We start from the raw sequence: 26,359 nt of genomic DNA on the forward strand, positions 1-26,359 counted from the left end.
AAAAATTAAAAATGTATACTGTAATTGCCTAATTGCCATGCCTTTTATCCCCCATTTTGTTTGAGAACTTTGGTCTATAGCCTGAGGAAATTGGGTGGAAGAGGTACAGAATTAGCTTAAGATAGGCCTTGTTGAGTTTGGCTCAAGAGAGTAAACAGTATCACGTATGTATTATGGCCCACTCCCATTACTCTAGTATGTATCATATTTTCATGAGCTGTACTTGTTCCCTTAGTACAGCACAGAGTCCTGGAAGATGGTAAGCACTCCTGACCTTTTCTGCTTCTGCCAAAGGCCCTGGAGCAGAATGTGGTATCTTTTATTCTTGAGGGAAAGTTTTTCCTTGACTTTTTTCAGAGCTGACTACTTACACTTGTGATTTACTTTGCTGTAAATTAGTTAGCATTATATCAATATTTTATTTTATTTTCTCAATTTATTACTTTTATTCCATTAATTTACTTAGTAATGTTATTTGTTATTACTCTTCCTAGTGGATAAAGGTATGAACTAGTTAGCAGTTCTGCCACACAAATCAAAATCGTAATCTTATGTTTTGCATTTCTCATACTGCCCCTGCTACCACCACACACGCATGTATTTAATTTTGTTAGGTATTGGGGGAAGATGATTGTGATACTACTTCATTCCATTGTTTTTATCCAAAAGTTTTCTCTTTCTAATAATCAGAGTAAAACAAGCATTGCACGATAAGAAGAGGTCATCTCAAATTGGAAATAAAATGTGCCTGATTCTGTGTACTGTACCACACTTGTATGGTACACTCTTGAGTTGTGTATGCCTACTTCTGAGACCTCATTTTTCCCACTAACAGAGGCAGCCCTTTCCCAGCAGCTAAGAAGACTATTTGTAGATTTTCTGCTGTTCTGAGAATTTTGTAATACTCAGGAAAGGAAGGCATGATTTGCCATTCCAGACTGGTCTGACCCATCACACATTAGAGTGGCATGCTTGGTTCTCAGAAAAAGCCCTGATTTTGCTCTCTTTGTACTGTTTTTGTTTTGTTTTGTTTTAAACATTTTATTGCTGTGTAAGAATACATCACTAAAGTACACAAGTCTTAACATGTACAGCACAGTGAATTTTTAGCACATGTGCACACACACAAAACTACCACAAAGGTTAAGATACAGAATAATTTTAAAAGATTTATTTAATTATTTATTTTAGTGTGGGAAGGGGCAGATGGAGCCATAAAGAGTCTTAAGAGGACTTGTGCTGGGATCCCTGGGTGGCGCAGCGGTTTGGCGCCTGCCTTTGGCCCAGGGCGTGATCCTGGAGACCCGGGATCGAGTCCCACGTCGGGCTCCCGGTGCATGGAGTCTGCTTCTCCCTCTGCCTGTGTCTCTGCCTCTCTCTCTCTCTGTGTGACTATCATAAATAAATAAAAGTTAAAAAAAAAAAAAAAAAAAAGAGGACTTGTGCTGAACCTGGAGCCTGATACAAGGCTTGATTCTATGACTCTGAGATCATGACCTGAGCCGAAACCAAAAATAGGATACCCAACCAACTGTGCCACCTAGGCACCCCAACTTATAGATTTTAAGCACCTAGAAGACTCCCTTGTACCCTTCCTAATTTGTATCTCCCAATCAAAGGTAATCATGCTTCTGACCGCTTATCATCATAGATTCATCTTTTTATTCTTGAATTTCATATGTATAGAATCATACAGTATGTTTTATTTTCTGTCTGGCTTCAACATTACGACTGTGAGAGTCATCCACTTTGGGGGGATAGTTTTTCTTTTTCTTTGCAGTATAGTATTCCATTGCATGAATTAGCTGTAATTTCTTCATCTGTCTCCCTGTTCATAGACACTTGGTTTGTGATCACTTTCGGACTATTTTGAATAAAGATAGTATGTTCTTTTCTCTCTCTCTCTTTCTCTCTCTCTTTTTTTTTTACATATCTTTTTACTTTTAATTCCAGTATAGTTAACATACAGTGTTACATTAGTTTCAGATGTACTACACCTATATTTTGATAGACAAAAACATTCACTTTTTTTGCTATATATCCAAGAGTAGAATTGCTGGTATTTCAAAGTACCTATACCAATTTCTACTCCTAACCAGCCATATATGAAGGTTTCAGTTACTTCACATCCTCATCAACACCAAAACTTTGGTTCCTGGTATTTTTTAAGCATTTCAGTAGTGTTGTAGAGGAATCATACTGGTTTTGATTTGTGGTTTCCTGGTGGCTAGTGATATTGAACATCTTTTCATGTTTGTCAAACATTTGACTGTCGTCTTTTGTCCAGTGCCTGTTCATGTCTCTTGACTAGTTTTTAAATTGTCTCTTTTTCTTACTGATTTGTAGGAGTTTTTAATATTTTGCATGTAAGTTTTTTGTCAGAACAATGTGTTGCAAATAAAATTTCTTCTCGTCTTTTGCTTCCTTTTCCACTTTCTAATTGTGGAAGTTTTTAATTTTAATGAAGTCCAAGTTATTAGTCTTTTTTTATGGATAGTGCTTTTGTTTATTTTTTAACATTTTATTTGACAGTGCGCACACATGCACATGTGAGAGTAAGCACAAATGAACGGGGGGGGGGGGGGCATGAGGAGGCAGAGCAGGAGAAGCAGGCTCCCCGCTGAGCAGGGAGCCCTACATGGGGCTTACTCCCAGGGCCCTGGGATCATGACCCAAGCTGAAGGCAGGTGCTTAACCAACTGAGGTGCTGACATGTGGCTGGGTGGTGCTTTTTTTTTTTTTTTTAAGATTTTATTTATTCATGAGAGACACAGAGAGAGAGGCAGAGGCATAGGCAGAGGGAGAAGCAGGCTCCATGCAGGGAGCCTGACATGGGACTCGATCCTGGGACTCCAGGATCATGCCCTGGGCCAAAGACAGGCACTCAACCGCTAAGCCACCCAGGGATCCCTGGGTGGTGCTTTTATATCCTGTTCAAAAATCTTTGTTTAGAGATGCCTGAATGGCTCAGTCATTAAGTGACTTCTCAATAATATTATTGATTCCAGTCCATGAAAATGGTCTATTCCTCCATTTATTTGGGTATTATTTAATTCCTCTTGGCAGTGTTTTGTAGTTTTCAAAGTAGACATTTTTATATCTTTTGTTATTTCCAGTGTTCACTGTTTTTTACACTATTATTTTTTATTCCATTTAATTTTTTGTTTATAGAATACAGAAATGCAGTTTATTTTTTTATGTTGACTTTATATTTCTTGACCTAATAGTTTATTTTAGCTTCTTTTGGGTTTTCTAAATAGTCAACTCATCTTTGAATAATGAGTTTTACTTCTTCTAATTTTTATACCTTTTCCCCCAAAATTTTTGTGGTAAAATACACATAACATAAAATTTACCATCTTAATTATTTTTACATATACAATTTAGTGGTATTTAGTGGTATTAAATGTACAACTTTGACCACCATCCATCTCTACAGCTCTTTTTATCTTGTACAACTGCAATTTTTATTTTATTTATTCATGAGAGACACAGAGAGAGAGAGAGGCAGAGACAGAAGCAGAGGGAGAACAGGCTCCATGCAGGGAGCCTGATGTGGAACTCAATCCCAGGACTCCAGGATCACTCCCTGAGCCAAAGCAGACCCTCAACTACTGAGCCACCCAGGCATCCCTATTTGTGCTTCTTCTAATCAGAAAAAAATCACTTTTTTGTGGTGCTTTTTAGTTTATAAAATGTTTTCTCATAGTTTATATTTAATATTCACAAAAGTTCTTTGAAAAGGGCAAGGCAGGGATCCCTGGGTGGCTCAGCGGTTTAGCGCCTGCGTTTGGCCCCCGGCCTGATCCTGGAGTCCTGGGATCGAGTCCCGCATCAGGCTCCCATCGTGGAGCCTGCTTCTCCCTCTGCCTGTGTCTCTGCCTCTCTCTCTTTCTATGTCTATCATGAATAAATAAATAAAACCTTAAAAAAAAGGGCAAGGCGGGATCCCTGGGTGGCGCAGCGGTTTAGCGCCTGCCTTTGGCCCAGGGCGCGATCCTGGAGACCCGGGATCGAATCCCACGTCGGGCTCCCGGTGCATGGAGCCTGCTTCTCCCTCTGCCTGTGTCTCTGCCTCTCTCTCTCTCACTGTGTGCCTATCATAAATAAATAAAAAATTAAAAAAAAAAAAAAGGGGCAAGGCAAGTACATTGTGCCAGAGATTTGCGATTACACGTGATATAATTGATGGAGATCTTAAACTTAGGTCTTTTGACTCTGCTGTTCTGGTTTCTGTTGTACCATATTGCCTCTTGTATTACAGATAAATTATAGTTTCATAGTGCTTTTCATTTTATTAACACTTTCACATTGTCTCATTTAATTCTCCAGATAAGCCTTTTTAGAAACCCTGAATTAAAGTCACGTGCTGTTTCTACTACCTTTATAATCCCTAGTAAAAATCTTAGACCTATTATGGCCATAGTACTTTACACAGAGTTAATACTAAGTAAACATTGATCACTGCTCTGAACCCTCATGAAAAGTAGCAGAATAAGAGCAAGAGAGAGTGCATGAGTTGGGGGAAGAGGGAAAGGGAGACAATCTTAAGCAGACTCTGTGCTGAATGCAGACACTGACACAGGGCTTAATCTCACAACCCTGAGGTCACTACTGAGCTGAAACCAAGAGTTGGTTGCTTAACCGACTGTGCACCACCCAGGTGTCCCTGAAGTAAATAATCTTATTCGTTAATATGATCTGCAGCTATTTAATAGATTGAAGCCAGTCTGCTGCTATAGCTGGGAATTTGGGGGGGGGGGGGGATCAGACATGTTTCCTTCTCCCATGAAGTTTACAGTTTGGTGAAGCTTGCAAATGAGATAATAACGATAAAGTAGGATGGAGGAAATTCATATCCTTAAGAAAGCAAATAGGTGAATGGGTTGAAATGGCATTACTTATTTGAGGAATGTTGATAGCTCATTAATAAACAATCATTAGCCAGAGAAAAGGTAGATATTAAGAAAGGAAAAATATTAAGCAGAGGGAAGAGTTTAGAACTGCACTATCCAATCCAGTAGTCACTAGCCGCATTTAAATTTAAATTAATCAAAATTAGGGATGCCTGGGTGGCTCAGTGGTTGAGCGTCTGCCTTTGGCTCAGGGCGTGATCCTGGGGTTCGGATTCGAGTCCCACATTGGGCTCCCTGCATGGAGCCTGCTTCTCCCTCTGCCTATGTCTCTGCTTCTCTCTCTCTCTGTGTCTCTCATGAATAAATAAATAAAATCTTTAAAAAAATTAATCAAAATTAGAAATTCACTTCTTTAGATGCATTAACAGCATTTCAAGACTTGGTAGAAGTGTGGCTAATGACTACATTGTCTTTTTTTTTTTTTTTTAAGAGATTCCCTCTCCGTCTGCCTCTTATGCTTGTGCTCTCTTTCTCTCCGTCAAATAAATAAAATCTTTTAAAAACAACAAATGAAAAAAAACTACATGTACATCTTATTGTACTGTGATCATTTTATTAAGGCATAGATATTTTGCATTTTAAAAATTAAGAGAGCCAGCGAAAAAAAAAAAAGAGCGAGCGAGTGTGCATTGGTGGGGGGCAGAGGGGAAAGGAGAAGCAGACTTCCTATACTGAGCAGGGAGCCTGACACAGGCCAATCCCAGGACCTAGAGATCATGACCTGAGCTGAAGGCAGATGCTTAACAGACTGAGTCACCCAGGCGCCCCAAGGCATGGACATTTTGAATGTTACCTCAAAAATTACTGAAATTTTAAAAATGGGGATTGTCGAGGCACCTGGATAGCTCATTCATTTGGCATCTGACTCTTGATTTTGGCTTGGGTCATGATCTCAGGCTTGTGGGTAATCTGGTTGAGGTTCTCACTTTTCCCGTCCTTCTGCCCCTCCCCCTGCTTGCTCGCTCTCTCTGAAATAAATAAATAAATCTTTAAAAAATAAAAATGGGGATTATAGAAATTTTTCATATTTAGATTGTATTTCCTCATGCACCAAGATCCTTTTCCAGGTGATGATTGTTTATATGTTGTTACATGCACATTTTCAGTTTGAAGCAGTTTACTTATGGAAATTTAATTTTGTGTTTTTAGTATCTCTATAATGTGTTCTCATGTTTCTAATATATTCAGATTCCCTACCCCCAAGTAATTTAGCAGAACTGATAATAGAATTCCTCTTATTGAAGCTACTCTAGTTTGTCCTATAGTGACCTTCGGGCTTTAACACTCCAGCTTTAGTTAAATTAAGCAGGCACAGACCTTTGCTATGGAAACGATACAGAAACATAACAAACAACTTGGCTTACTTTCTTCTCCAAAGCGGAGGGTGGCCTGAAGAGAGGTATACTGATCCTAGAAGAAAATTTTTTGAGTAGTAGTAGCAGCAATAATTTGTTTATGGCCTACAACATAATGCTTATCTGAAAATGAAATGGGAAGACAATCTAATTTATTTGACTCCTTAAAATCCCTAAGATACATAGGAGAAACTGTACTTTTCATATGCTATATAGTATACATATGCTTGGAGCAGATGCTGACTGAAGTACGTGTTATGAAATATATTCCCTTTGAAATCTTATATGCATGATTACCTTCCCCCATCACTGGTTTATTTTACTATCAAAGTATAAAGGACAGGTGGCTTATGTCTTTGCCAAGCGGGTATTAATGTGAGTCATCTAATATGACTAGGATACTTTGGTATATAGTACTTACTGGTACGTTATGTGATATTTGGGTAGCTTATTAGATGGCAATAAAATTTTTACTTGTATTTTCTATTTTAGACTTAACTATTTTTTGAACAGTCTACTTTAGTGGCTATTCTAATTTAAGTAATTCTGTTGACTAACCTCATGGTTCTTTTGCTCCACCAAATTGTACTCTTTACTCCAAAATTCATTCATTCAACAATGATCGAACAAGCATCTGTAATATGCTAAGTACTGTACTATGCTCTGGAGATAACTAGATGGACCCCTGTCCCTTTCACAATACTTAGAGGAGAGTGGCAAAATTGTTGCTATTTCTTCCTCTATGTAGATGAACATTTGGTTCCATGGAACAATTTGTTCAATTGGATTAAACATGAAAGAGCAACAGGTATAGCAGAAAGGAATAGCTAATCACTTATTAACCATACGTTTCCAATTTTTTCTTTAGTTAATTTACCTAGGTTTTTTTTTTTTAAATTCTGATTGTGTTGGCATTTTATTTTTCATGGATTTTTTTTTTTAAGATTTTATTTATTTATTCATGAGACACACCCACACAAAGGCAGAGACATAGACAGAGGGAGGAGAAGGCTCCCAGAAGGAGCCCAATATGGGACTCAATCCTGGATCCCCCAGGAACAGGACCTGAACCGAAGGCAGACATTCAACTGCTGAGCCATCCAGGCGTCCCTCATGGATTATTTTCAATTTAATTAAAGCTATATAAAATTTATCAACTTATTCTATGAAAATATATAAAAGGAAATCACACCTGAAAATATTGAGGGGTGCCTGGCTGGCTTGGTCAACTCTTTGTTCGTTTTAAGATTTATTTATTTTAGGGAGAGAGAGTGTGCACAGGAGGGAGGGGCAGAGGGAGATGGAGAGATAGAATCTCAAGGAGAAACCCTGCTAAGCCCAGAGCCTGACACAGGTCTCAGTCCCACGACCTTGAGATCATGACCTGAGCCAAAATCAAGAGTTGGACACTTAACCAACTAAACTACACAGGTGCCCTAGAGTGTGCAGTGCTTGATCATGGGGTTATAGGTTTGAGCCCCACATTAGGTGTAGAGATTACTTAAGTAAAATCTTTTTAAAAAAAAAAGAGAATATTGATCGATTTCTTGACTATATAAGTATTTGCAGAGAACTGCAACTTCCAGTTTAATATAGTAAATTGAACACATGTGTTTTACTTTCATTAGAGTTTAGACAGCTGCAACTTAAGCCTGTTGGATAGAAAGAATCAATAAAAAATCATTTTACAGCAAAAAATCCTGGAAAGTCTCAGAAATTTGAGGCAATGAATATCTCTGAAAGTGGGATGTGAGCTGGATCTGGAAACAAAAGGATTGGTTGAAAGTCTATAAAAGAAGTAGTTAGACTTCCCAGATTTTTCTCTTATGTGGCATAGACACATGATAAATACTGTCTTACCCTGTGAGAATATTGCAGATTTACTTTTCAGAAGGAATGAAGTAGAGATTCAAGGTTCTAGAATTACTGAAGGCAGAGCTTGAGAATCTGTACAGAAAATGGAGCGGGTTAAGAGGGGTGGCATAATGAAAGTCTACATACTGAATAGGGAGACTGCTCACCCCTTTTCTCAACTCCTCAAATGCTTATTAACAAGTTTATTCTTCAGAGACAGGCGATTGAAAGATTTGATTTTAGACAGACTGGTCAAGAGAAAATACCTGTGTGCCTCTTGACTTGGCACATCTTCCAGACTAATGATCATATTCAACCCCACTCTTTAAAAAACAAAACAAAACAAATATTTTTTAATACTATTTTATTAACCTGCATGGATAAATTTAAGAATATCGAAACAATGCTATGATAGTATGAGAAAATAAATTTAAAAACTACATTATAACAGAATAATTGTGTTTCAAAATGAAAAGGCTTGATATTGACTGTAGAATACAATGAAATAGTTAGATATTTGTACCTGCAGTATCACTGCAGGTGTTGCAGATATGAAGGCAGATACATGTTAATCAGCAACCTAAATTCCATTAGGGAGTAGCATTACTGGCAATGACATGATTTTCTGAAACGATGAACTCTTGGTAAAGTTTTCTTCGATTTATATGGTAGTTACATTCATTAAACGTATTAAAACTGCAATTTTTTTTATATATACTAAGGAGTTGGATTCTAAATTCATAAACTTTTCTATATATATATAAAAATATATACAGGACATTCTGAAGTTCTATGCAACATAGGCTAGTTCTGTACTTGGAAGAACTAATTATCTCATGCATTGACAGGAATTTCAGTCTCTGGCCCCTTGTCATAAAATGCTTGTAATGTACCTCACTCATGTTGCCATGCTCATTCATTTATATATTGACTATGGCTGTTTTTGTGCAAAGATGGCAGAGTAGTTAAGATAGAGAACATAGGTGGGGGATGCCTGGGTGGCTCAGTGGTTGAGCATTTGCCTTTGGCTCAGGGCGTGATCCTGGAGTCCCAGAATCTAGTTCCGTATCGGGCTTCCTGCATGGAGCCTGCTTCACCCTCTGCCTATGTCTCTGCCTTATTCTCTCTCTCTCTTTCTGTCTCTCATGAATAAATAAAATCTTTATTTTTTAAAAACATTTTATTTATTTATTCATAGAGACACAGAGAGAGAGAGAGAGGCAGAGGCACAGGCAGAGGGAGAAGCAGGCTCCATGCAGGGAGCCCAACGTGGGACTCGATCCCGGGTCTCCAGGATCACATCCCAGGCTGAAGGCAGGCGCCAAACCGCTGAGCCACCTGGGCTGCCCTAAATAAAATCTTTAAAAAAGAAAAAGAACATAGGTGATACATCACTTCACACTTTGCTTAGGACACTGCAAATCACAGTGTTGCAGTTAAAACTCGGTGTATTTCAAGTCCTCAGAGTATTGCTATACTGGAACTTTCATAGTGCATACTTATGTCAAAACAAAAGAAAAATAGATTTCAAACGTCATCCTTTTAAGGCACAATAGATTGTATTATTTTGTTATCAAAATAGATAGCAAAGCATTGTGTTTATTGTTCAGTAACGTGGCTGGCTAAAAGAATATACATCTTATATAGCCTCACATTTCCAACTAGCTGTATCACTGTTGTTTTGAATATACCAAGACTAAAGGTGAAAACATTACCCTCCCCCAAAGTTGTTCTAAATCATTGACTTGTTTACTTTTTTTTGCTAGTGATACCACCATTCTCTTGGATACTGAATCTCAGAACTTTTGTTTTTAAGAGGTTATTTATTTGAGAGAGAAAACATTAGTGACTAGGTGGGGGAGGGGCAGAGGAGAGAGCCAAGGAGAAGGAGACTCCCCACTGAGCAGGGAGGCCAATGGGGGGCTCCATCCTAAGACCCTGGGATCATGACCTGACCTGAAGGCAGACACTTAACTGAGCCGCCCAGGAGCCCCTGAATCTCAGAACTTATAGCTTCTTTTTTCCTTTCTCTTTATTATTCTATATATAGTCAGTTAAAAAAATCTCTTTATAAAGGGAAAGATTTATTGTATTCATCCCTTTCCATTTCTATTCTCTATTATGTTCTTACTTCTACTCTAAACTTTCAGTACACATGATGTTAGTACTTAGTGCTTCAGCCTCTTAGCTGATTTTCATGATTCTGTCTTTTCCCTCCTTCATAGAGCCTTCTTTGATTTTTATCATATGCATCCCAACATTCTTTTTTGTAGTGCCTTTTAAAGTCTTCACTAATTTCTTAAAGTTTAATACATGCCACTTTGTTCTTTATTTTTTGTCATCTATATAGTATTGGCTAAAGCAGTATCACTGCTATTCAATATGGATATTTCCCTAATAGATCCTCAGTTAAAAGAAGAAGGGGTAGAGGAGTGAACAAGACAGAGTTTCTGCCTTTTTGGAACTTTACGCTACTGAGGAAAACAGATAATAAATGTATAACACAGGGCAGCCCCGGTGGCTCAGCAGTTTAGTGCTGCGTTCAGCCCAGGGTGTGATCCTGGAGACCCAGGATCGAGTCCCACGTTGGGCTCCCTGCATGGAGCCTGCTTCTCCCTCTGCCTGTGTCCCTGCCTCTCTCTATGTCTCTCATGCATAAATAAATAAAATATATTTTTTTTAAATAAATAAATGTATAACACAGGGGATCCCTGGGTGGCTCAGCGGTTTAGCGCCTGCCTTTGGCCCAGGGCCAGATCCTGGAGTCCCGGGATCGAGTCCCACGTCGGGCTCCCAGCATGGAGCCTGCTTCTCCCTCCTCCTGTGTCCCTGCCTCTCTCTCTCTCTCTCTGTCTCTTATAAATCAATCAATCAATCTTTAAAAAAAATGTATAACACATTTTTAAAAAAAGATTTTATTTATTCATGAGAGACACACACAGAGAGGCAGAGACATAGAGGGAGAAGCAGGCTCCTCGCAGGCTCCTTGCAGGAAGCCCGATGTTGTCCTCGATCCCAGGACCCTGGGATCATGACCTGAGTCAAAGGCAGAAACTCAATCACTGAACCACCAAGTGCCCCTATAACACATTTTTTAAAAATTATTTATTTCTAGAGAGAGATTGTGCGTACATGCATGAGTTGGGTGAGGAGCAAAGGGAGCGGGAGGGAAAGAATCTCAAACAGACTCCCTGCTGAGCACAGAGCCTGACATGGGGCTTGATCTCAAAACCCTGAGATCATGTCCTGAGCAGAAATCAATAATAGCACACTTAACCAACTGAGCCACTTAGGTGACCCTGTGACACACTTTTCATGGTGATCCATACTATAAAAAATAGTGAAACAGGATAAGGGGATAGTGATAACGTATTTTAGGTAAGGTGATCTTTTCTGAGGAGCTGACATTTGAGTATGGAACTGAAGGAGTGAGGTAATATGAAAATCAGAGAGAAGAATATTCCAGAGTGATAAAGTATTAAATGTGAAAGCCTTGAGGTTAGGAATGAGCTTAGGTGGTTCAGGCAACAAGGGCAGAATAATCAGAGCAGATTGGGGAAGGGAAAGGAGTAAGATATGGTAAGACAAGTTAGCTAGAGTTCAAATCGCTTAGGCCTTATAAATCATCACAGGGCATTTGGATTTAGTTGAATGTTGCAAGGAAGCCATTAGAGTTCTGAGCAGGAGGTGAAATTATCTAGTTAAAGTTTGTTCTGGCTCCCAGACAGTGAATAGGCTGTAAGGGAGCAAGAGTGAGAAGTTATAAGGCCATTGCAGTGGTCTAGGCTTTAACTGCTTTTCTGTAAATGTTACAGTACTGATAACCATCCTAAGTAAATTATATTACCCAATAATAGGCAGAAATCTTCATGTTGTTTCCTGGGGAGAGGATAATCAATGATGATGTTGCTTGGTTACAAATTCCACTATAAATCTGGGAATGGACAAGCAGGAGTGTAAAGTGTTCACCTGAAAGACCTCATAGTGGACTAAAACTCCTTCTACCACATTTGAACTCTGACTACATTACATACCTAGAATCATGGATGCAGACTAATAGCTAATATTTGTTTATCGCTGCCTACATGATAGCACTGTACTAGACACTTTATATTTGATATCATGTGTTAAGCTAATTTATAAGCCATAGTACAGAAACAGAGAATTTTTTTTAAAGAGTATTATAAAATCTGAGGCTTGGAAGTTTCGTGGTTTGGAGCATTGTCCAGCCATCCAGCCCAATACTGCCATAGGGAAAACATCACTGACACTGTGACTCATGTCCACAACTTGTTCTGACAGTGCTTGAGAGTACCAGAAACTCCACTACTGCCTCGAAGAGCTAGATACCTCCACTATGTATACTTAAAAAATAGACTTTATGCAACCTCCAATATTTTGTCGCTCCCTTGCTGGTTTAATGGATTTCAACAGCTGTGGAACAAATCTTTCTCCCACTTGGTGGCTAAAAGTAGGAGTGGAGATTACCGAGAGAGATCTTTCTGAAGCTTGTGAAACAACCAAGTACAAGGATGCCACTATCTCAAAGCAGAGGTATCAGACTAAAGGTGTAACAAAACCCAGACATAGGGACGCCTGGGTGGCTCAATGTTTAAGCATCTGCCTTCAGCCCAGGGAGTGATCCTGGAGACCCAGGATCGAGTCCCACGTCAGGCTCTCTGCATGGAGCCTACTTCTCCCTCTGCCTGTGTCTCTGCCTCTCTCTCTCTCTCTCTCTGTGTCTCTCATGAATAAAAAAAAAAACAAAAAAAACAAAAAAACTAACAAAGCATATCCAACTGCACGTTAAAACAATTATACAGCATTGCCTAGAGGAATTTATCCCCATAATGCAAAAGGTGCCCGAACATAGGAAAATCAGTTGAGATAATACACTGCATTAATAGAAGGGATAAAAAACCATGTGATCGTCTCAGTTGACACAGAAAAGGCATTTGACAAAATTTAACAGCCTTTCATTTAAACACACACACATACACAATCTAGGAAAGGGGGAAAATTCCTTACCACGAAAGGTCATTTAGGGAAAGCCTACAGCTAACATCATACTTAAGTAATGGTAAAAGACTAAAAGCTTTCTTCTCAAGATTAGGAACAAGGATGCTCAGTTTCACCACTGCTGTTCAAATTTGTACTAGAAGTTCTAGTCAGAACTATTAGACAATAAAAAGAAGTAAAATAAAAGGCATTTGAATTGGAAAGGAAGAGGAAAAACTGTATTCATAGATGTTCTTGTACATAGAAAATCTCAAATCATCCACAAGAAAGCTACTAGAGCTAATAAACAGAGTATTTCAGGGTGGAAGATCAACACATACAATCAATATTTGTGTTTCTGTATACCACTGTTGAGCAACCTAAAGAGGAAATTCTATTTATTTATTTATGTATGTATGTATTTATTTATTTATTTAGAGGAAATTTTAAAAGGCAGTTCCAGTAGTATCTAAAGGAATTAGGAATAAATTGAGCGAAGGAAGTGTCAAGATTTGTATGCTGAAAACGATAAAATATTGCTGAAAGAAAAATATAGATGGAAACATAAGATAAAAAATAAAATATAAGTATATGGAGAATAAAAAGATACCCATTTTTATAGATTGGAAAACTTAACATTGTTAAGCCATCAGTAGTATTCCAAAGCAATCTGTAGAGTCAGTGCTATACCTACCAAAATTCCAGCAGCCTTTTTTGCTGAATGGGACAGTGTATTTTCAGATTTTTTTTTAAGATTTTATTTTTTCATGACAGCCATAGAGAGAGAGAGAGGCAGAGACACAGGCAGAGAGAGAAGCAGGCTCCATGCAGGGAGCCTGACATGGGACTCGATCCCGGGTCTCCAGGATCACACCCCTAAACCGTTGGGCCACCAGGGCTGCCTGTATTTTCAGATTTGTATGTAATTGCAGTAGGCCTCAAATGGGCAAAACAGTCCTGAAAAAGAAGAAGAAATTTGGAAGACTTACTCATCCTGACCTGTAACTTACTACAAAGCTACAGTATTTAAAACGCTGTAGTACTGGCATAAAAACAAACCAATGAAATAGAATTGAAAGCCCCCAAATGAACTCTTATGTATATGGTCAATTCATTTTCTGTAGGGGGCCAAGACTATTCAGTAGGGGAAAAGGACAGTCCTTTTCAACAAATAGTAATGGGGAATTGGATATCTACATGCAAAATAATGTAGTTGGACTCTTACCTTACATCATAAACAAAAATAAACTAAAAATAGGGGATCCCTGAGTGGCTCGGCGGTTTAGCACCTGCCTTCGGCTCAGGTCGTGATCCTGGAGTCCCGGGATAGAGTCCCGCATTGGCCTCCCTGCATGGAGCCTGCTTCTCCCTCTGCCTGTGTCTCTGCCTGTGTCTCTGCCTCTCTCTCTGTCTCTCATCAATAAAGAAATAAAATCTTTTTAAAAAAATAAAAAATAAACTAAAAATAGATTAAGGTCCTAAATTTAAGACCTAAGAGTATAAAACTCTTAGAAGAAAGCATCAAGGAAAGTCTTCTTGACTTTGGATTTGGAAATGGGTTTCTCAAGTATGATACCAAAAGTACAGGCAACAAAAGACAAAATAGATAAATTGGATTCCATAAAAATTAAAAGCTTTTGTGCACAATACCAAGAAAGTGAAAAAACCTATAGAATGAGAGAGAATATTTGCAAATCATTTATTTGTAAGAGATTAATAGTTCAGATTATATAAAGAACTCCCAACTCAAAAGCAAAACAGATACACATGTACACCCAAATGTACCCCCAAAGAATGCTGAATTTTTTATTTTTTATTTTTTATTTTTTTTTTAGAATGCTGAATTTCTTTTTGCTTACTAAGCAGTCACTTAACTTGGTTAGAGTCAACCTGCAGAACCTTTCTCTTTCTGGTTGGTGGCAGTTTATAATCTCATTTCAGTTATGTTAACCTTACACTTCTTGGGATTTAACCTATTCGTGGATGGTTCCCAGGTCAACCAAAGGATCCGGCAAAGCTTACATGTATATTTTGGAGCTTCCCTTCTCTGGCCGTCTCCTTTCTTAGATTTCCCTCTTACTCTCCAGAGGCTGTGGTTGTCCTATATTTTCTCCTTAATTCTTCAGACCCTTCAGACCGTAGATTTTCTATAGGAGTTTAAGCATGGTCTGTGGCCTTCTCAGGTAAAAAGCCTTAATGAGAAACAACACATTTTTCCTTACTCGCTTCATAAATGTGTCAGTTTGCTTCCAGTAAGTGCTTTCTTTGGTTACCCTCCATGCTTTCAAGTCACTCTTTATGTTTCTTCCAGTTTGTAATTGTTATCTGCATGATAATAGGTCAGACAGGTGCTACTCTGCCATCAGATTGGGTAGGTGGAGTCTCCCTAAGTGCCAGGCTCTGTTTCTTTTATTTTCCTTCTTTTTTGTGGTTACTGTTTTTACCTCCAACACTTTCTTCAGCAATAATGAAGAATACCAGAGAAAGTCAAATAGCTCAGCCTGTTAAGTCAGTTGAAATTTTAAGTTGGTAACATACATAATAGGGTTTTGAGATTTTTCTTTTCTGCTAAAACAAACTGTCTCTGATTTTAAGAGCTTATTAGAGGAGCTTTCTGTAACCAGTCTTTTAAGTCTGGTCTGGATAGTTAATGTTGCATGGAGTACAGAATCAGCATTCATTTTGGTTTTTCACAGCATTCTACAAAGAAGGCTTTGCAAAATTGTTATTGTTCTAGCTATTTATACAAAAAACAACCAAATCCTCATCTCTTTGTAACATATCCCAACATTCTATAATTCATAAACTAAAATTTGGAAGATTGTTCACTTATTACTTTTTCTTATTATCTTTTTGAAATAACATTTTGTGTATCAATAATATATGTTATAGATATAATAGACTTACCATTGTAAGCTTATTGTAAGTACATGAATAATAAGTTGTATTTTTCCATTTTTTCTTCCTCCTTAGCTCCTGGGCTATAGTGAAAAGCCGATAAATCTACAGATGTTTATTGGAACAGCAGATGATCGATATTTACGACCTCACGCATTTTACCAGGTCCATCGAATCACTGGGAAGACTGTTGCTACTGCAAGTCAAGAGATAATAATTGCCAGCACAAAAGTTCTGGAAATTCCCCTTCTTCCTGAAAACAATATGTCAGCCAGGTATCTTGAAAAATACCTTCAAATGGATAGTTCTTTTTTTTTTTTTTCTATAAAGCAACTTTCAGAAAAAATATATTTTTTTAATTTCTTTTTTAGTACAGAAATGAAATATTCATTGTTCTAAATTAACTAATACTATGTAAGTAATCATAGTATATTTGCTAATAAGGTTAGGAGGAAATTTCCAGAAAAGAAATTCAATTTACCAAAAGTTTATGAACCATGTAATACCAGCCAAGCATTATGTTAAATGATAGAGAAAAATATATATGGACTTCTTGTAGTTGCTTGCAGTCTAGTAGAATAGACAATAAAGTAATAATTGCAGTACAATTATTATAATGTTAAATTTCCTTAAAGGACACTTTGACTCTATCTTCAGGTATACTGTTTGACTCGTTTCCAAACAAAATGAGGTGGCTAGCTTCGGAATGAGAATCCTTTAGAGTTTTGTTCAAGTTAGGATTATATGCAGGATATTATATGTTAGATTTTATGTTAGAAAATGCAGTTGCTTAAACATTAGATGCTTCGTTTGTTATTCCATAAAAAAAGGTACAGAGATAGGCATTTTAGGGCTAACACAACGGCTTCATAAGTCATTGGGGGGCCCCCTCTCTGTCTTTTCTTCCCTGCTATTTTAACACGCAACTTCTAGCCCCAAGATACAGGAACTCTAGCCATCACAACTGTAGTCCCAAAAGGAATAAGGAAGAAGGGATAAGAGGAAGGGTAAATGAAAACTTCCATCTGAGTTAGCCTCTTTATTTTTTAAGTAAGTTTGTGCCCTGTGTGGGGCTTAAAATCACAACCCTGAGGTCAAGTGTTGCATGCTCTACCATCTGAGCCAGCCAGATACTCCCGAGTTAGCCACTTTATTTTTTTTTTTAAAGCTTGATTGATTGATTGATTTATGATAGACACACAGAGAGAGAGAGAGAGGGAGAAGCAGGCGAGAGAGAGAGAGAGAGAGAGAGAGAGAGAGGCAGAGACACAGGCAGAGAGAGAAGCAGGCTCCATGCCAGGAGCCCGATGTGGGACTCGATCCCGGGACTCCAGGATCGCGCCCTGGGCCAAAGGCAGGCGCCAAACCGCTGAGCCACCCAGGGATCCCCGAGTTAGCCATTTTAAAGAGCTTGTTACAGAAAGCTACGCAACACATCTCATTATTCATCCTTGTATATATACAAGAAACATCTGGGATTTTTGTTTTGTTTTGTTTTTACCTGAGTATATTACTACCTCTAACAACATAGGGACCTATTACCAAGAAAAAAAGAGGAAAAAGAAATTTATTTTTTTATTTTTATTATTTTTTTTAAGATTTTATTTATTTATTCATCACAGAGAGAGAGAGAGGCAGAGACACAGGCAGAGGGAGAAGCAGGCTCCATGCAGGCCTGACATGGGACTCGATCTCGGGTCTCCAGGATCACAACCCATGCTGAAGGCGGCGCTAAACCGCTGAACCACCAGGGCTGCCCGGAAAAGGAAATTTAATTTTAATTTGTCACAACTAGGTATTTGAAACTTACAGTCAGGTTTGTCACGATTGTTTCAAACTACGTTATGGACCTTTCTTAAAATGGCAGTAACATCTGTCCCAGGCTATTATTGTAATAACAGTTATATAAAATAAGATTTTGGTCTCTAGCTCTCTTCCTTTAAATTCATATTTAAATAACTTTTTGAGTGAACCGAATATACCCTTGAAGGCATAGCAATTTGTGATATAATTCTATCATTATAAAATAAGAATTGCCTTAAGAAATAACTTATCTTGGGGTGCCTGGGTGGCTCATTCAGTTTAGTGTCCAGTTCTTGATTTCAGCTTTGGTCATGGGATCGAGCCCCACATTGGACTCCACACACAGTGCAGAATTTGCTTGTCCTTTTTCCTCTGCGCCTCCCCATGTACACATGCTTTCTCTAAAATTAATAAAATCTTTTTAAAAAGGGGACGAGGAAAAGAAAGAATTTATGTGTTTACCTACTTCTTTTTTCTTATTACCTACTTCTTACCAGAAAAGACAAGTTAATATAAATTGAGATAAAACCTTATTTTTATCTACTTTGTTCACATAGACAGTACGCAAGAACCCAACTCAGTTCTCTGCCTCCAGACATCCTATTTGACACATTTTCAAATAAGGTGAGGTGGTCAATGAGAACTGAATGAGAATGCATGCATGTAGACTTCTTCCCTTTTATTCTGGAATCTTACTTTTTCATTTGGCATCAAAAGCGTATGACTAAACAGTTGCAGTAGCTGCCAGGGTGAATTTAAAACAGTTTTGAATAGAGAATCTAGAAATGGCCCCTCAACTCTATGGTCAACTGATAAATTCGACAAAGCAGGAAAGACTATCCACTGGAAAAAAAGACAGTCTCTTCAATAAATGGTGCTGGGAAAATTGAACAGCCACATGCAAAAGAATGAAACTAGACCATTCTCTTACACCATACACAAAGATAAACTCAAAATGGATGAAAGATCTAAATGTGAGACAAGAATCCATCAAACTCCTAGAGGAGAACACAGGCAACACCCTTTTTGAACTCAGCCACAGTAACTTCTTGCAAGATACATCTATGAAGGCAAGGGAAACAAAAGCAAAAATGAATTATGGGACTTAATCAGGATAAAAAGCTTCTGCCCAGCAAAAGAAACAGTCAACAAAACTAAAAGACAACCTACAGAATGGGAGAAGATATTTGCAAATGACGTATCAGATAAAGGGCCTAGTACTCAAGATCTATAAAGAATTTATTAAACTCAACAGCAAAGAAAGAAACAATCCAATCATGAAATGGGCAAAAGACATGAACAGAAATCTCACAGAGGAAGACATAGACATGGCCAACAAGCACATGGGAAAATGCTCCTCATCACTAGCCATCAGGGAAATACAAATCAAAACCACAATGAGATACCAGCTCACACCAGTGAGAATGGGGAAAATTAACAGGACAGTAAACAACAAATGTTGGAGAGGATGTGGAGAGAGGGGAACCCTCTTGCACTGTTGGTGGGAATGTGAACTGGTGCAGCCACTCTGGAAAACTGTGTGGAGGTTCCTCAAAGAGTTAAAAATAGAGCTGCCCTACGACCCAGCAATTGCACTGCTGGGGATTTACCCCAAAGATACAGATGCAGTGAAATGCCAGGACATCTGCACCCCAATGTTTATAGCAGCAACGTTCCCAATAGCCAAACTGTGGAAGGAGCCTCGGTGTCCATCAACAGATGAATGGATAAAGAAGCTGTGGTCTATGTATACAATGGAATATTCCTCAGCCATTAGAAATGACAAACACCCACCATTTGCTTCGATGTGGATGGAACTGTCAGGTATTATGCTGAGTGAAATAAGTCAATCGGAGAAGTACAAACATTATATAGTCTCATTCATTTGGGGAATATAAAAAATAGTGAAAGGGAATAAAGGGGAAAGGAGTGAAAATATCAGTGAGGATGACAGAACATGAGAGACTCCTAACTCTGGGAAACAAACAAGGGGTAGTGGAAAGCGAGGTGGGTGGGGGGACGGGGGGACTGGGTGACAGGCACTGAGGGGGGCACTTGACAGGATGAGCACCTGGGTATGCTATATGTTGGGAAATTGAACTCCAATAAAAAAATAAGAAAGAAACAACAGGTGTCTAATAAAAAGTATCTTGAATCTAAAAATAAAAATAAAACAGTTTTGAACCATCTTTTTTTAAGAACTCATAAAACTGATCCCTACAAGATAGTTTACAGGCCATGTTACCACATTCATTCTTCTGGATATTACAGGCACTAGACTTGAATCTAGTTAAATAGAAAGTTACCAGAAGCTTCTTATGCCTTTTAACTTTGAAGGATTAAGAAATATATGAATAACTTTACACCAAAAACAAAAAGAAAAAAAAAAGAAATATATGAATAACTTCATAATCTGAAAAAACAGTATTAAAGTACTGTCTCTTAGGTTAGTCACATATACATACCCACAGAAACTTTTCAAGTTAAAGGGGAAAAGGTGGGGCAGCCCAGGTGGCTCAGTGGTTTAGCACCTGCCTTTGGCCCAGGGTGTGATCCTGGAGTCCCGGAATTGAGTCCCTTGTCAGGCTCCCTTCATGGAGCCTGCTTCTCCCTCTGCCTGTGTCTGCCTCTCTCTCTCTGTGTGTCTCTCATGAATAAATAAATAAAATCTTAAAAATAAATAAATAAAGGGGAAAAGCCGGTATTTCCTGATAACATGATAGATTTTGCTTTACCCAACAAGGAGAGACCTATAAAAACTTTATCACATTTATTTTTTTGCCTTGGCTTCCAGAAGTTCACAGTCAAGTTCAGTTATAGTAATTCTAGTAATTTGTATAACCCTAGATTTGGAATACATTTGCTGTTCCTTCTATTTAAGTTTTTTTCTATTTTTCCTTGACCTTATTTGTATTTATATTGTAAAATCCCTCATCCTTTCTAAAAATAATGTATAAATCAATAAATTAAAGAAGAAAGTGTGGGTACCTGGGTGATTGAGTCGGCTGAGCATTTGCCTTGGGCTTGGGTCATGATCCCAAGGCCCTGGGATGGAGTCCCATATCAGCCTCCCTGCTTAGCAGGGTGTCTGCTTCTCCTTCTGCCCTTCCCCCCTGCTCATGATCTCTTTCTCAAATAAAATTTAAAAAAAAATTAAAAGAGTATAGAAGTTTCTAAAATTTTCAAGAAATTGGGAAAGCTTCACATATCAAATAAGTAGCTAGGAGGGGTGCCTTGGTGACTCAGTTGGTTAAGCATCTAACTCTTGATTTTCGCTCAGTTCATGTTCTTGGTTGAGATTGAGGCCTGCGTCAGGCTCCATGCTCAGTGGGGTGTCTGCTTGAGATTCTCTTTCTCTCTTTCTCTCTGTCAAATAAATAAATCTTAAAAACAAAATAAAACAGAAGAACCAACTTGGAAGCTACCCAAACCTAAGGAAACTCTTCCATGTATCTTAGATAATAGAGTAGCTAATGATGAATGAGCCTTTTTTATGTAACAACTAATTATAAGGATAAGCTACAGTTACTGAATGTAGTGTAGTGTCACATAATGGTAGATAAAAAATTTATGAATGATAGATAAGACCATTGTTCAAAGTAATTTATGCATAAGTGAGTTATAGGTATGTATTCAATGACTCTAAAAGCAGTAAGATGGGAGAAGGTTGGTAGATAGTCCTCTTTGTTTTGCCTATTGTCTCACAGTCATGGTCATGTCAATACTATCTTGGATGTATAAGACCCTTTATTTAAGACCATTATACTAACCCATTGCTGTAAGCCACCCTACAAGGTACTTTAAATATAGGATGCCAGTATTCATTGCCTTATCCTATTTGTAACTCCTTGTTTTTAAAACTAGATGCATATGGATATGGCAGCTTTGTACTCTGATCTAAAATATAGTTATACTTGGGAGGTGCCTCGGTAGCTCAGATAGTTAAGCCTCCAACTTTTGATTTCTGCTCAGGTGATCTCAGGGTGGGGAGATCAAACCCCATGTCAGGCTACACCCTAAGCAGAGTCTTCTCTCATCAGTCTCCCTCTACACCCTCTCCCTGCTTGTGCTGCTCTCTCTCAAAAGAAAAAAAGATATAAATAAAAACCCTGATATAAATAAAATATAGTCATACTTTTAAACAGAATTAATAGTTTTTATTTCTCTGTATATTTCTTACCCAAAGTTTTAAGATTGTCATTTTTCATATTCTTATTCCAAACTTCCGAACCTTCTTCTAGATACTTAGGTCTCTGATAAACTACCTTCCCAGGGGTCATGAGTGGCTCAGTCAGTAGAGCATGTGACTCTTGATCTCTTGATTCCAGGGTTCTGAGTTTGAGCCCCGTGATGAGGATAGAGTTTACAATGAATGAATGAACAAATAAATAAAACTTCCCTCAAAACTCAATACAATGGATGATCTCTGGTATTTCCCCTTAAAGACTCACGTTGGCATATTAACATGAATAATCACTACCTGATATAATTTGATCAGTACTGCTTTGATCTAAAGTACAAGGTTTGGGTGCCTGGGTGGCTCAGTAGTTGAACCTCTGCCTTTGGCTCAGCTAGTGATCCCAGGGCCTGGGATCGAGTTCCACATCAGGCTACTCACAGGGAGCCTGCTTCTCCCTCTGCCTATTTCTCTGCTTCTCTCTGTGTCTCTCATGAATAAATAAATAAAACCTTTAAGAAGAAATAAAATGCAGATGTTTAATATTAAATATAATTCATTATCCATAAATGGCAAATATTTACTTTCAAAAGTGTTTCCTTTTTTTTGGAAATTTCTTCTCCTTTGTCTTTCTGAAAATGAAAATATTCATCCTTTTGGAATTCTTTCTTGTGCTTTACTGGTTTTTACCTTGATTACCTAGTTCTATAACACATACTGTCCTCATAGCAACTGGTGCAGCCTCCAGGCAGTGAACACTAGAGTTGGGACTGTTGGTAGATAAAGCAAAAGAATGAAAAGGAATACCGTAAGAGAGAGTAAACTTTAACTAGAATGTTGATTATTGGGATGCTTGCGTGGCTCAGCGGTTGAGGGTCTGCCTTTGGCTCAGGGCATGATCCTGGAGTCCAGGGATCAAGTCCCACATTGGGCCTCTGTGTAGAGTCTGCTTCTCCCTGTGCCTGTGTCTCTGCCTCTCTCTCTTTGCGTCTCTTATGAATAAATAAAATCTTAAAAAAAATGTTGTTTATTAGTTATCCTTTTTCATTCTTTCAAAATGTGACTACAAACATATATTGTAGATATGTCGTTTCTTACCCTGTGTGTGTCAAGCAGCCAGCCATACACAAGTCATAAATTTGGAAGATAATGAAATATTAGATCTTAAATGTCAAAAGTTTAGTTTTTTTTTAAGATTTTATTTATTCATGAGAGAGAGACACACACACACAGAGGCAGAGACACAGGCAGAGGGAGGAGAAGCAGGCTCTGTGCAGGGAACCTGATGTGGGACTCGATCCCGGACTCCAGGATCATGCCCTGAGCCCAAGGAAGCCACCAAACTGCTGAGCCACCCAGGGATCCCCTCAAAACTTTAATCTTATATGTGCATACTTTAGAAATGAAAGAATCTTAGTCTGATGGATTGTTTTGACTAGCTAACGTCTCCAGAAAAGTCTAAATATCCTATTAAGTGACTGATTTGTAGTCCTACAAATGAATCTTTTCTGCCCTGGTTACTTATATAAAATTAAACGGTCTTTTTAAAAAAAACAAAAACGGTCTTTTTAGTGGTGCCTGGGTGGCTCGGTCAATTAAGTGTCTGTCTTCTGCTCAGGTCATGATCCCAGGGTCCTGAGATTGAGCCCCATATTGGGCTCCCTGCTCAGCAGGGAGTCTGATTTTCCCTTTCCCTTTGCCTTTGTACCTGTCCCCCCTACCTGGTGCTCTTGCGCTCCTTTTCTCTCAAATAAGTAAAAATTAAAAAAAACAAACAGCCTTTTTACTTTGTATTTCACTTAACCTAGTTCTGTAAAGCAAGCCACTCTAATATCTAATGGCCCAACATAATAACTGTTCTGGGCACCAGGGTGGCTGAGTCAGTTAAGTGTCTGCCTTTAGCTTTGGCCATAATCCTGAGGTCCTAGAATTGAGCCCCACATCGGGCTTCTTGTTTGGCGGGGAGCTTGTTTCTCCCTCTGCCTGCTGCTCCTTCTGCTTGTACTCTCTCTCTTTCTGTCAAATAAAGTCTTTTAAAAATAAATAAATGAGGTTTACTTTATTAAAAAAAAAAACCCACAAAGTAATAACTGTTCAATGTTTTCCTGATTCTTACGGTTGGCTGGACTCAGTTGGTCCATTCATGTGGTGTCGGCTGGAATTACTCCTGCTCCCGAATCCAGCTTGCTAGTTGGGACTTCATGGTGGCTCAGGGCTCCAAGAGAGCAAAAGTGGAAGTTGTGAGGCTTAAGTGTTGGCCTCATAATTTACACTGCATCAGTTAGTTAGTTACATTGTTTGTCAAAGCAAATCATAAGGCCAGCTTTCAAGGAGAAGGTACATAGGTACTCCACCTCTTAATAAGAGAAGCAATATTCAGGTACAGGAATGAGGAGGAATTATTAACAGCCATCTTTTTGGACAGTCTACCACACTTACTATTAAACATTTGTCATTCAAAACACTTATAATCTAAAAAACAAAAACAAAAACAAAAAACTTTTAATCTCAAAATAGGAGAAAATGCAATCATGTCTTTTTTTTTTTTTTTCTTAAGTGGTCTCCATGCCCAACACAGGGCTTAAACTCATGACCCAGAGTGTAAGACCTGAGCTAAGATCAAGAGTTGGATGCTTAACCAACTGAGCCACCCAGACCCCATACATCTTTCTTTTTTGACCTGATTTTAGGTAGTGATAGTTCTTCTATGCCAAGTTGACCTGAGTTGTTGAGGACCACTAAATATCAGTAAGCAAGCAAATAAAATTTGTGTATTTTTCTCCCTAGTATTGACTGTGCAGGTATTTTGAAACTCCGCAATTCAGATATAGAACTTCGAAAAGGAGAAACTGATATTGGCAGAAAGAATACAAGAGTACGTCTCGTGTTTCGTGTGCACATCCCACAGCCCAATGGAAAAGTCCTTTCTCTGCAGACAGCTTCGATACCTGTTGAGTGCTGTAAGTGAGCTTGTGGTGATGTTTTCAGATTTTGTTTATAATAGGCCATTTTCTGTTTTGCATATAATGTAATATTTGGATCACAAGTATAAACTGAGGCACAGAGACTAGATAGCTGATGTGATTTTCTTATATGGAAATAAGCTACGTGTTTAGGTGGGAGGAATACTGATCTTGGATTTATAAAATGGGTTCTCATGACAATTTGACCATAGGTAGCTGTGGGACTATAAACAACTTCTCTTGACCACAGTTTTCTTATCTGTAAATATCTGTAAATGAGGTAGTTGGGCTTGATGACACCTAAGGACCAACTGAAACTATAGTTCTTGGGCAGCCAGGGTAGCTCAGTGGTTTAGCCCTGCCTTCAGTCCGGGGTGTGATCCTGGAGACTTGGGATCAAGTCCCACATCGGGCTCCCTGTATGGAGCCTGCTTCTCCCTCTGCCTGTGTCTCTGCCTCTGTGTGTCTCTCATGAATAAATAAAATCTTAAAAAAAAGAAACTATAGTTCTCATATTAAGTATCCCTTGGTCACCTTTGTTTCGTTAAAATGTGAGCCTTCTTGTTAGAATATGCCTATCTCTGTAAACTGACTCCTCAGCTAAAGACTTAAAGGATTTTATTTTTTGGTTGGTTGGTTTTATCATTAATCTACTCAAAACATCAGATTGAGAAAGTGAATGCTTTTCCCCCTAATTTACAAAGGCAGGAAATGAGAACAGGCCCTAGAACCTGGTCCCTGCTCAAGTCCTGGAGAACTATGGACCTCTGGCAGGTTAGCTGTTAGGACTGAAATTTTGAGACTGCTGTTCAGATGTTTAGGGCATAGTCTTAGAAGTGTTCTAATCTCATGTCTTAATTTTGTGTAGGAGGAAACAGGCACAAGTATCTGACGTAGTCATTCAATCTTATTTGCTTCTTGGTGACAGAGCTGTGCCTAGAACATAGGTTTTCTTAGTGCTCTTTCAGTTATATCATTTTATTTCTGTCAAACACGTATTTTTTTTTAATTTTTTTTTAATCTTTATTTATTTATGATAGTCACAGAGAGAGAGAGAGAGAGAGAGAGGCAGAGACACAGGCAGAGGGAGAAGCAGGCTCCATGCACCAGGAGCCCGACGTGGGACTCGATCCCAGATCTCCAGGATCGCGCCCTGGGCCAAAGGCAGGCGCCAAACCGCTGCGCCACCCAGGGATCCCAAACACATGTATTAATATGAGGTCAAACCTACTATATTACCTTTCTGTGCTCCTTTTGCTGTTTGTTGAATTGGACTATTACTTTATTATTTCCCACTTGACCGTGGGTATCACTGAGAAAATCCATGGTAATAGAATTAACTGTAAAAGCAGTTTTGTATTAATTTTTAATAAACAATACAGACACATGCTACAA

The 26,359-nt window shown here is 38.5% G+C and overlaps 1 protein-coding gene across 7 annotated transcripts in view; it reads left to right on the forward strand.

Moving 5' to 3' along the window:
- NFATC3 (nuclear factor of activated T cells 3) overlaps nucleotides 1-26,359 on the forward strand; it is a 139,801-nt gene that overhangs the window by 55,775 nt on the left and 57,667 nt on the right. For all 7 annotated transcript variants that reach the window (XM_077887466.1, XM_077887444.1, XM_077887425.1 and 4 more), the window contains exons 4-5: nucleotides 16,097-16,296; nucleotides 24,789-24,961. In XM_077887466.1, the coding sequence (XP_077743592.1) occupies nucleotides 16,097-16,296; nucleotides 24,789-24,961 (373 nt within the window). The remainder of the gene's footprint in view (nucleotides 1-16,096; nucleotides 16,297-24,788; nucleotides 24,962-26,359) is intronic.

Source organism: Canis aureus, chromosome 3 (assembly GCF_053574225.1).
Source record: "Canis aureus isolate CA01 chromosome 3, VMU_Caureus_v.1.0, whole genome shotgun sequence".
Taxonomy (NCBI): domain Eukaryota; kingdom Metazoa; phylum Chordata; class Mammalia; order Carnivora; family Canidae; genus Canis; species Canis aureus.